Source organism: Aulonocara sp. 'chitande type north' Nkhata Bay, linkage group LG18 (genome assembly GCF_057382095.1).
Source record: "Aulonocara sp. 'chitande type north' Nkhata Bay isolate Kocher_YH1m ecotype deep benthic linkage group LG18, A_spYH_male_GT1.1, whole genome shotgun sequence".
Lineage (NCBI taxonomy): Eukaryota > Metazoa > Chordata > Actinopteri > Cichliformes > Cichlidae > Aulonocara > Aulonocara sp. 'chitande type north' Nkhata Bay.
Genome location: NC_141361.1, coordinates 28,787,290 through 28,799,916, shown reverse-complemented (window position 1 = coordinate 28,799,916; position 12,627 = coordinate 28,787,290). Strand labels below are relative to the sequence as shown.

The 12,627-nt window shown below is 39.6% G+C and overlaps 1 protein-coding gene across 1 annotated transcript; it reads left to right on the top strand.

The window, feature by feature from the left end:
* Nucleotides 1-3,130: 3,130 nt before the first annotated feature.
* On the top strand, nucleotides 3,131-6,286 carry LOC147308880 (uncharacterized). Its single transcript, XM_086272189.1, has 7 exons — nucleotides 3,131-3,296; nucleotides 3,762-3,835; nucleotides 4,026-4,081; nucleotides 4,416-4,579; nucleotides 4,675-4,847; nucleotides 5,164-5,297; nucleotides 5,635-6,286. The coding sequence occupies exons 2-7, from the start codon at nucleotides 3,769-3,771 to the stop codon at nucleotides 5,809-5,811; spliced, it is 771 nt and encodes a 256-aa protein (XP_086128315.1). The 5' UTR covers nucleotides 3,131-3,296; nucleotides 3,762-3,768; the 3' UTR covers nucleotides 5,812-6,286.
* Nucleotides 6,287-12,627: the final 6,341 nt, after the last annotated feature.

Here is a 12,627-nt window from a genome sequence, read left to right as displayed (position 1 = left end):
GGAAAGGAATTGTAGAGCTGGAATGTGGGGCCCAGGTGTCAAGGTTGCTTGAAAAACTGCCACATGGTTTGCGGTCCAGTTTCCATAAATATTGTCAGCCTCAGAGTATTCCCTTTCCTACTGGCTCGAATATGAGCTGCAGGCGCAAGTTGATACTTCACTGTTCACGTCATGATCTGGAGGTATGACTGGAAATTCCATCAGGCACCTGAGTTCCTTGGTCTCCACCCCTGGGCGGAGCCATCATCTCTCCTGCAGTCCTGTACACCTGAAGCCAAATCTGGGTAATCAAGTTGAGGATTTAAGCTTACCTTGTTTTCCTGTGTCACAGTTTCCCTGGACCTTCTTCGCCACTGCCTTCAACCTCAGCTTGTTTTGGATAACCTCCACACTCTGGAAAATACAGAGAACCTCGACTGCCTGCCCTCCAGCTATCACTCACCACCTCGGATGCAGTGGAACTCAGGTCACCTTTGCCAATACTCACCTGAATTCTCTCCACCTTTCCCTCAAAGCCAAGCTCACCCCAGCTGTCAGTAAAAAATATTAATCATACCCACCTTCCCTAGGTGTCCTGCGCCCACCACCTTCCTAACCACGTTTGCTTCTCTTCCAGATACACCCGCTCCATTCCCATCGCAACTGTCACTTCACAGTTCACTCTCGCTGACCCACGGCCGCATCACTACTCTTTGCTATGAATTAATCTGTTTTCTTAATAAAACACTGTAAAACTTACGAGCCATCTCTGTTGTGGTTCGCTGCATTTGAGTCTAGTTTAGCTATCAGCCTGTGGCCATTGTGACAATTCAGCTCAAAGAAACCAGTATTTCAGACAGGAGAGGAAAGGAAGAAGTCATCCAGTAAGATAACCACTGCAGTGTTGAAGGGGTAAAAGGGCAGCCTGCAGAATTACCACTGAAAACCATGAGACAAGATCTCCATGTCCTCTAAGGTGAGGCTGTCTCTTTTAGCATTTCTCTTGTTTTCCAACCAGGATGGATTTTCAAAATCCACCATGCTCTCACTGCCAAGACACTTGGGCTGGCAGAGCACACTCAGCCAGTGAATGCCCTTAAGCAGAAATCTTAAGGATCTGGCACTACAGGATCAGCCCACACACATGTGGTCACCCTGTTAGAGCCTGTCTGACTTGGCCCTACAGGTGTCAAGATGCACCTTGGCTGGACATTACAAGGTCCAGCTCAAGAGGTAATGCAGCAATTCAATTCAATTCATTTTTATTTATACAGGGCCAAATCACAACAACAGTCACTATAATGATAAGGATAAGATTTATTTGTCAGTTGCAGTTGCCTGCAGCTGACCATACAGACAATACCTAAAATATACAAACTTACATTGGGGAGAAATGTCAGGCCAGGCAGCAACAAAGGGATAGACAGTGAGATATGTAACATATAGGGGCAAAACAGGGTTTCTGCCTATGATGACTTCCAACAAGGAAGTCATCATGAGGAGAAAACAAAAAACTCCATAGCATATAAAGAAGCACAAATATCATCACACTATAACACCATGAAACACAGACAAGCCGCTTTACATTGCAAGGTAGATGCTACAATAATACATACAGAGAAAAACCCAACAATCATATGACCCCCTGTGAGCAAGCACTTTGGCGACAGTGGGAAGCAAAAACTCCCTTTTAACAGGAAGAAACCTCCGACAGAACCAGGCTCAGGGGGGGGCGGGGCCATCTGCCACGACCGGGTGGGAAGAGAAAGAAGGAAGACAGGATAAAAGACATGCTGTGGAAGCGAGCCAGAGATGAATAACTCTTGACTAAGGAGCACTTGACTGAGGACCAGTGTTATTTCACCACCCGTCAGTCCCAGAATGCAAACCTGTTTTGAGATGTTGGAGAGACTATGGCAAATGGATGTGCTACCCTTTTGCACTGCCAAAGCCAGCACCAGGTCGTGACAAGAAGCTATTAAGCTTCTTGAGACATTGGTGGAGTTAAGCTGTATGCAACACAGCTCCTACAGGCTTATAATATGTCTACGCTGTCTGCACCTAAGGAGGCAGTTCTCCCTGTGCGCCACAGTACAGAGCGCAGATTGTTGAAGTCACTGGAGCATGTCCTTGCCTACACAACAGAGATTCAGAGACTGGAAAGGGGAAGTTATGTTTTCAAACTATACTGCATCTTTGTAGGGTCTACAATATAAAGCGCTTTGAGGCGACTCCTGTTGTGATTTCCCGCTGTAGAAATAAAATTGAATTGAAATTAAAATTAAAATTGAGCTGAGAATACTCCGACTAGCTGCTATATCCCATGCCACATGGCGCAGCATAACGGCAAGAATTGACTTGTATCAGTGACTACCTTCTCCCTGGATGTACTTTGGGGCCACAACTCCTGGCAGTTCAGTCTCTTCTTCGAGATTGAAGAAGTCACTTGGATGGGTGACAAAACATTTCTCCCAAAAAACGCTACATCCAGATCAACAGAATCAACTTTTTGGAGATTTACTTTCCTGGATGACTGAGAATGCATCAAGACGATGTTTATATTATTTCCTACAATTTCAGAACCACTCCCCTACTGGCCAGCTACAGTTTGTGCTTAATGTGTGCCAATGATAAATACAGTTTTCGTGCTGTGACATCATCTCTCACTGGACATTATTACAAGAGGACAGCACTGAACAGCGTTCTAGTGATAGTGGGTTATTGTGTCTGCTATAACACCATGTATGAATCACATCATTTCCTGTCACAGTTACCCAAAAGGGGTTTTGGGGTCAGTTTACAAAGTGAGGTACAGTGAGGATTATTAAAAGAATGAAGAAAAGGAAAACACTGCAGTGGAGAAAATGTTCAGATCAAACACCAAACAGTTTTCTGAGGAAGTCTTTAAACCTTCCAAAACAAAGAACATTCCCTAACTCTCACATGTTGGCCTATCTCTCCCTGATAAGGAGGTGTCTCACTATCTGTCTAATGTCACCCATGAACTTACAATGGCCCCACTGTATCAAGTGTGTGTAATGAAAGTGTTACTGGGAAAGGCATGTGTGGAATACTCTGTTCAGTCTGCGGCCATCATGACTGAGCTTTGGATAATTTAAAAATAATGATTGGATAATCAATCAATCGACTTGACTTGCGGTTGCAGCATACATAAGTGAAGCAGAATAAATTCACAGAAAGATTTCCAGGTTTCCTGAATCTACAGTGCGTGACGTCATGCTTCTTCTTTGTTCAGAAACGTGTCATTGTCCTCAGGCAGAGAATCACAGTCATTGACAGTAGAGGGACAACTGAAGGTAACAGCTTTTTACTATTTCTTTTATAGCATTGTTACTATAGCACAACCATGACAGGTGACTTTATTATTCGATTTGATTCATATGAGAGCTTTAATCCAGAATAGTTAATCATAGTCGAGGCTATTTATCTTCTGAATGTATGAACAAAGCAAACGTATCATGTCCTTTCTTTTCTGTGGATAAAAGTAGTTGGTGGCAATGGAAAATTGCATTTATGTTGTTAAAATTCACAAGTCAGTGTAACTTAGTGAAGACGTAAAACTCGTACGAGGAAAGAAGTTTCTTTGTGTTTGATTATGTGACCACTGAGACGTCCCAACTTCCGTATGTACGCATGTAAAAAGGGGGAAGTAACACAGGAAAATGCTTTTTGAAAAGTGCTACAGCAGCGTCTCTGTGCTTTCTAATGAATGCTGCATGCTTATTGATACATGCGTATATGTGCACATTTGTATCACTCAGATCAGCCATGAAGCTGTTTCCACATCATCCTGTTATTTGGTCCAGTTTGTTGGTTTTGTGGTTCACACAATGTGGTAAGTGAAAGAGTAATCACAATGTACACAGACACTCTGTGAACAAATGGGCTATAAGGAATAGCTATGAAAACATTTGACCATAAATCATTGGTGTTTTTTTTTTTAAACAAACGATTTCCTTTAATATTATTAATCAGGGTGGTGTTCAGCTTTCTTTCCTTTTCTTCTTCTTCTTCTTTCCCCCAAGAATCTGAGGGCCACACTTTGAATGCCTGTCAAGAGAAAATGGATGACCAGTACGAGGTGAAAATAAACCTATCCTTTTATCTTTGAAAGACCATACATACATGGTGCTTGTACCATTAGGTCCATAAGTATTTGAACAGTGAGACAGTTATTGTAGTTTTGACTCTGTACACAACTACAGCCGATTTGAAATTAAACAATCAGGAAGTCATTGAAATCCAGACAGGAATTACAATTTTATGTATAAAAATGGCTGTAATGGCTTGCCACTCTTTACTCCAGCACCATTGTGTTGGTGTACAGAGACTGTCCAAAAATGTATGGCTCTAACTAATAAATATAAATATGGTGCGTTTTTTAATGTTTCAATGTTCTGATCTTGTATGTGAAGTTTGGTATGGTTCTCATACGGACTTCAGCTCAGCAGGATTCCTATGAAGACCTTACAGATATAAAGGAGAAGTTTATCTGCCTCCTCTACCCAACAAATGAGCTCAACTGCTCCTGGTCATTCAACACTTTAGAGAAGGATACTAAGCTCTCTGTGTTTATCAGGTATTCTTATTTTTAAATAGAGCTTTATTTACAAATAAGGTACAATAAGCTGAAACACTGCTTTGAGTCTGTATCTCCTCTGTCTCCCCTACCAGCATTTGTGATGATGAAATACTGGTTGAGTCACTAAACTATACTTCTGTGGAAAGAGCTGGATCAGCGTCTTTGATTCTCAGCAATAATATGGCAGAAGTCATCCTTCATTTGAACAAGTCCATGCAGAACAAGTGGACGTCTTACACCTACGTGTATGACATGGACATGCTGGGTAATATTTCAAGACTATTAAGTAGTTATAAATGACAATGCTATAGATCAGATTAAAAAAAATACAAATATCTCTCTCGCTTTTGACAATTTTTCTTCATCAGTAATTAAAAAATTTCTGTCCTTTGAGATCTTGAAGGCTGTGACTAAAACTGGGGGTTAGTGCCAAGTACAGGGGTATGGAGTGGTAACCTGAAGTTTCAGTTCAGACTCCAGTGTATTTCAGCCACAATCTACAGCAGATGTTCAGAATTAAACGTTTCCAGTTATTTTACTAATTGTGCATGTGTGTCTGTGTGTCTGTGTGTGTGAGACAGAGCTCCTTTCTCCACCTCCAAACATCTATGCTTCAGTCAAAGGTGGAGCCCTGGTTGTATCATGGGGTCTGCCTCGCACCAGAGAAGTCGTTAACTCTTATTGTTTTGAATACCAGCTGGACAAAGGTGATCAGGTACAGTATCTCTGATCACGGATCTTTCTTGTGCACATATGACAGGATTAATGAATGAGACAAACTTGGTGAAAAACTCAACTCAGTGAGGACTAAAGTATTTTTAATGTTTTAATTAGAGAAAAACAAAAATGACTTTTTAAAGTAGAAAATGTGAACATCTTTTGATAAATGCTGGTTACATTTTTTTCCATTCTCAGAAGCAATAAATAACACATTCTGATAGGTTTAGCTGTACTCAATAGAAGTTGAAAGTCAGAGCAGTCTGAGGTACAGAGGAACATTAAGGTAAACCCAAGATTTATTTATTTATTTTTAATGGCTCTTTTCAAAACAGGAACAGCCAATATACTTGATCGCCCAGCAGTCTTACAGAGAGCCAGTTTCAGATGCCACACGCACCTACAAACTGAGAATGAGGACACGAATAACAAATACCTGCTCTGGATCATCTCAGTGGAGTGAATGGAGTGATGGTGTTGTCGTGCAGAATGATTCAACCGATGGCTGGTGATCCAGTGTCAGCGACTGGTTGAAGGGCTAGTGTCTGAAAGCCTTAGTAAATGTTATTATTTTTGAAACTTTTCTTTCTTGGTCATATTCTTTCTTGGCCCTGTGAAACTGCATTTCGTTGCCCTGTACCTGTGCATGTGCAATGACAATAAAGTTGAATTCTATTCTAATTCTATTCTATTCTATAGGAATTGACAAAAAGAGATATTTTCTTTAACCATTTCACATATAGTGGCCACTATAATGAACAGCTATTCAAAGACTGTTTTCTTGTATTTGTGTCAGTGTTCATAGTTTACTTGCACATAAACACAACACAGTGTATATTATTTATTCGTTTTTCCAAATTCATAAGTCAAAACATATGTTGTCCACAGGTGGACATTTTAAAAAACATTTTAAAAAAGTTTAAAAAAAAGTTCAACAATCTTTTTTCATGCCTAAAGATGAATAAAAATACTTAAGAAAACAATCCTGATTGAGGTTGTCATAATTCATGCATGAAAGGGTTAAGCAAAGTTGGATGAAAGCTGCTTCCATGTAATATAATGTTTCTTTCTGTTGGTTTCTAAATACAGATGTGTAAAGTCTTTCTTGTCTTTAAAAATGGCAAGGTCTAAGACCCTCACCTTGCGATACTAATAGCTTAATATTAGGATTGTTATTTAAAAAAAATGTGAAAAGCAGGTAGTGCTAGAAACCAAGTAACAGTGTAGCGTCCCCACCAAATAATGTGTTAGGGGGAAAAACATGATCCTGATTAAACAATCTTCTTCCCCTTTACTCAGGTAGAGCTTCCAAAGACCAAAGTCTTTTGTGGGGACATGACTCTGAAAACTCTAATTCAAGCACTATTTATGCAATCTACATGAGTCCTACTGTACTGTCAAGAGGTCATCCTTAGCTTTCCATGGTTGCCACATTTGAGGGGGTTAGACTAACAGAGCAATATTGTTTTCAAGATAATGAGAATTGCAGCTTTTATGGAAGTTCAGTTTATTTATATAGTACTAAATCACAACAACAGTCACCTTGAGGTGCTTTATATTGTACAGTAAAGACCCTACAATAATACAGAGAAACCCCCAAGAACCAGACCCCAAGAACCCCTTTCAGCACATGACATAAATGACACTTGACATGACAAGACATAATGTGGATTGCACAACACTGGACATTATATTCTTCATTTCCAGTTAATACTTGTACAGCTGCTGTTATTGTGTATATATTTATTTATATTTCTTCATACATTCTTATATAGTTCTATATTGTGTATTTTGTTGTACAGTTATTTTATTTTCAACTTTAATTTATATATTTTATCTTATTCTTTCCCAGTTAAATTTACCCTTCATTCTAATTTGTGTTGTACAGTTATTTCATTTTTAACCTTAATTTATATTTTATTCCTTCCTAGTTAAATTTACCCTTTTTAATTTTTCACATTTATTTCCTATCTTATTCATAGCCTTTTCCTTTTTTGTTTTCTTTAGGTCACGAGCAGTTGTCCAAGCATTTCACTACATATCGTACTGTGTATGACTGTGTACATGACAAATAAAATTTGAATTTGAATTTGAATTTGACACTCTACATTGTCACACATCATTCAAATCTGACATTTCTCTGTGATGACCCACACCACCTTGACTTCTTTTTGGTCTGCTTGAGTGTCAGGTCTTATTTGCTGGCACTGGAAGGCTGATGTGGCACGTTTGTGTGCCAACACTCTATAAAAGACCTCAGAGCTCAGTTTTTTTTATGGCTCTCCTCTCTGAGACACCTTTTTCGATTGTGTTCTTTCTCCAAACAACCTTGCATACACCATTTCTTTGACCGTGTGATGGTTTTGTGTATTGTTTTTGTAATTTGCTATTTCTAGTATTTAATAGAAGTTTAGTTCAGTGCATTTGAGTTTTGAGCCCGCACACAGAGAGCCTTGACAGATCGTTTACAGCACTGCTTGTATTGACTACACACCATGGTTACACTAAATTTTGATGAGAACTCTCTAAAAGAGTTTTTGAGAACTCTCTTAAACAGAATGCAACAAAGAAAGATTCCTTTCACGGGCCGGTGACCTGGGTGGCAGTTGAGGAACCAAATCCCACAGCTTCAGAACTCTAGCTTACACAATACTGCTTACTCATACTTTGGATGTCATCATTTTGTCCCTTTCAAGGCTCCGAGTAGGACTGCACTTTCACAATTCTGAGTAAAATCCTTTCTCACTCAGTCTCCCGTCATATCATCCATGACCATTATTACTACCATGGCGTATCGACGAGCTGTATCTGACTCATAGGTGTGCAAAAAACCCACATCTCAACAATGAGAATTTGTTAAAATTGTGTTTTAGCGTTCAGATGTGTTTCTATGCTGCTGTATAGGTGGTAATGATGTAATGATTCAACACCACAGTTACTAAAATCATCTCTGTGTTCACACTTTTCAGTTGTGTGATCTTGTTGAGCACATCATTGGTGCCCTGAGCCAAAGCAGGTTTGAAGGACTAACCTGTCTAGTGATGCGCAGCAAATGTATTATATTTGTTAAAATAGTATTTGAGATGCATACAGTGAGACCCAAAGTTCTAATCTGGACAATAATTTGCATGCAAAAGCCAGGTGCAGCAAAAATGAAAACTCATATATGCAAATTGATGTTTAATTTCTTTAAAAAAAATTTGTCGGAAGGTTAAATGAAATTAAATTTTCTGGCAATTATTTCATGTTTTGGGCTTCACAGGTTTAAAGCAGATTTTTTAAGACTTTTTGTCATCTGGCATATAAACTTTCATCATTTAAACTTTTAAACTTGTTGCATGAGAAAGCCAAATAACAAAGTTGACCTTAACATCAGCACAAATTTAATGTGAGAAAATAGTTTAGAAAGAAGAAGTGGGGGTGGTTTGGTACCTATTTGTTAGAAAGTCATACCACAGCATCTACTTTAAACTTCCTTAAGCTGCAGACAGAGGTCCTCTGGGATTGGTCGCAAAAAAAGCCAAATAAGGTGAAAATCAAAAGAAAAAGGAAGAACATAAAAATAGATTAAGGGCAGAGGGCATCTTGTGACTCGTCTCTCTGGTTCTTTTACATTAATGTGTTTATTTTAAAATTATATAAGTGTAAACTGTACTATGTGTGTTGTTACTGTGAGTAAAAGAACACAATTATTAGACTATAATGTGTTAAATTTGCTTAGATGAGAGGGTCCATCAGTAGATCAGAGGAACAGGGAGGGATTTGTCTGTGTGTTTCAGTTTGGCTTAGCTGTAGGCTTGAGAGTGTGTGTAATTGTGTAGAGGGAAAGGAATTTATTGCCACTGGGGGTCTGCCTGTAATGAAAGGAGACAGGAAGCTACAGTTGGGGGATGCTGATGCTGATGCTTGTACCTCATAATTGTTATAACTTAGAAGTAGGTTTGCAGGAGCCTCTCCACATGCTTATCTGTAAATGTAAGACAAGAAGAAGTCAGTGGCCCAGTGGATGCAGAGTGGGGGTCTCAGTGTTTTGTATGTTTTGTAAAGGAATTTGGTGTAGCTTGGGAGAGAGGAGATTACTTTTATGACCGGCAGAAAGTCACGTACACAGAGACACACATACACAGTGCTTTAACTGTTACGACGCACCCACACTCACTCATGTGCACTCACACATACACACGGGTACGCGCACACACAGACACTCACATGCTCGCACATACGTACACAAACACAGAGTTTGCAACACACCATGGGGGTTTTATGATGGGTCACTTCTATATAACTGGTTGTAGCAAACAAAGAAGTGGAGATCTGCAAAAACCTATGAAGGAGATTTTGAAAGCAGTTTTGTTTACACATTAAAGATCTTTGTCATTTCTAAATGCATGTACTGCCAAGCATTTCTATACAATATGGAGTTCAGGAGATACTACAGATATACTGAAGTCATGCAAAGGTTGTGTTGATGTGTGTTTGGGTGGAAATTGTGGTTTGAACGTTGTCCTCGCCTGACTTTGATGACTCTGATAAAATGACCCATTGTAAGACAGCACACACACATCAACTGGAGACATGTTGTTGTTTCATAGTCGCATCACATCATTTACATCTGGATACGATATAAATATCATTCTGCATTTAAAAAACTTCCACCCCCAAAAGTATTTATTGTTCATTTATAAAACAACTGTTCAGCAGTACAAAAATATTCAGAATATAAAACAACTTAAATATATTACTTAAAAACAAGCTATTAAAAAAGAAGTAACAATTTTTATTTTTCCACCCCATGACAGATGTAGTGCGGGAGGATGTGCAGAGGGTTGGTGTGACAGAAGATGGCATGGGATAGAGGTCGATGATCTGCTGTAACAGGAACAGCTGAAAGAAGATTTGACTTAACCAGTGTTTGTTTCCTCTTTCTTTGTATGTTAAAGAAATTCCAATAAACCCCATTTCATTAAAAAAAAAATCCTAAAATTCCTAGAAAAAATGTCATAGAAAAGATGAACTAAGCATTTTTATTACAGACAATGAAATGCCACCCACAGACAGACACAAATAAAAGAGTTGTATGTCTGAGAGTTCATTGGAAACGCTAGTTTAATTCATGAAACCATTTGATATGTCTGCCTTCTATTTACAAGACAGACGCTTTTTAGTTAAGCCTTGTTGCTCATAATGCTCGTTAGTGCTTTTGTAACATGCTGGAAACATTCCTCTGAGATTTTGTCTGACTGTGGCAGCATTTAATATAATTACATGTAGATTGTCAATGTAATTTTGTTAGATATGTGTAACGTAAAATGCTACATTTACTGGTTAGATGAAATGTAACTGTTTGGTATACATTCAGTTTTTGTTACGGCCATTTTCTTTCATGATTATTTGAATAGATAGAAATTGGATTTTATATATTTCAGTTTATTTTGTTAAAAATGATTGTGTCATGTTTGAAGGTGAAAAGTAATTTCTTTTTGAATGTAGCCTTGGTTTGTTGTTCTAAGCATATGAGTGCCAACTGCAGGTGGCTCCTGGAGTGGTCTTTTACTGCTGTAATACTGCACCCCTCATCATCAGACCCCTATGATAATGGTGTGTGCTCAGCAATGCTATTCTGGAGAACCTGGTTGTAAACAGTGGTTATCTGAGTCACTGTTGCCTTCCTATCAGCTCACAGCAGCTTGTTCATTCTCTTCTGACATCAACAAAGTATTTTTACCCAGAGAACTGCTGCTTAATAGATACGTTCTCTTTTTCAGACCATTTTCTGTAAACACTAGAGATGGTTGTGCAGAAAATAATCCCAGTAGATCAGCAGTTTCTGAAATACAGTGGGGCAAAAAAGTATTTAGTCAGCCACCGATTGTGCAAGTTCCCCCACCTAAAATGATGACAGAGGTCAGTAATTTGCACCAGAGGTACACTTCAACTGTGAGAGACAGAATGTGAAAAAAAATCCATGAATCCACATGGTAGGATTTGTAAAGAATTTATTCATAAATCAGGGTGGAAAACAAGTATTTGGTCAATAACAAAAATACAACTCAGTACTTTGTAACATAACCTTTGTTGGCAACAACAGAGGTCAAACGTTTACTATAGGTCTTTACCAGGTTTGCACACACAGTAGCTGGTATTTTGGCCCATTCCTCCATGCAGATCTTCTCGAGAGCAGTGATGTTTTGGGGCTGTCGCCGAGCAACACGGACTTTCAACTCCCGCCACAGATTTTCTATGGGGTTGAGGTCTGGAGACTGGCTAGGCCACTCCAGGACTTTCAAATGCTTCTTACGGAGCCACTCCTTTGTTGCCTGGGCGGTGTGTTTTGGATCACTGTCATGTTGGAAGACCCAGCCTCGTTTCATCTTCAAAGTTCTCACTGATGGAAGGAGGTTTTGGCTCAAAATCTCACGATACATGGCCCCATTCATTCTGTCCTTAACACGGATCAGTCGTCCTGTCCCCTTGGCAGAAAAACAGCCCCATAGCATGATGTTTCCACCCCCATGCTTCACAGTAGGTATGGTGTTCTTGGGATGCAACTCAGTATTCTTCTTCCTCCAAACACGACGAGTTGAGTTTATACCAAAAAGTTCTACTTTGGTTTCATCTGACCACATGACATTCTCCCAATCCTCTGCTGTATCATCCATGTGCTCTCTGGCAAACTTCAGACGGGCCTGGACATGCACTGGCTTCAGCAGCGGAACACGTCTGGCACTGCGGGATTTGATTCCCTGCCGTTGTAGTGTGTTACTGATGGTGACCTTTGTTACTTTGGTCCCAGCTCTCTGCAGGTCATTCACCAGGTCCCCCCGTGTGGTTCTGGGATCTTTGCTCACCGTTCTCATGACTGCAAAGCTCTCCAGCGAGTAGTGCGGTGCTCTGAACGGATAATTGGAGGTGAGCTTCCCTCCCTCCAAGACATCTACAGGAAGCGGTGCCTGAGGAAAGCGGGGAGGATCATCAAGGACTCCAGTCACCCCAGCCATAAACTGTTCAGACTGCTTCCATCAGGAAGGAGGTTCTGCAGCATCCGGTCCCGTACCAGCAGACTGAGAGACAGCTTCTTCCATCAGGCCATCAGACTGCTGAACACTTCATAGACACCTCAGCTTCACTACTGGAACTTCAACATTATGCACTCCACACTGTATATAAATGCCACTTGTTTTGCACATATTCAACTCTGTATATTTTATATATTTTATTATTATTATTATTATTTTATTTTATTTTTTTACTATTTAATTTGTAAAAATGTGTACACACACACACACACACACACACACACACACACACACACACACACACACACACGT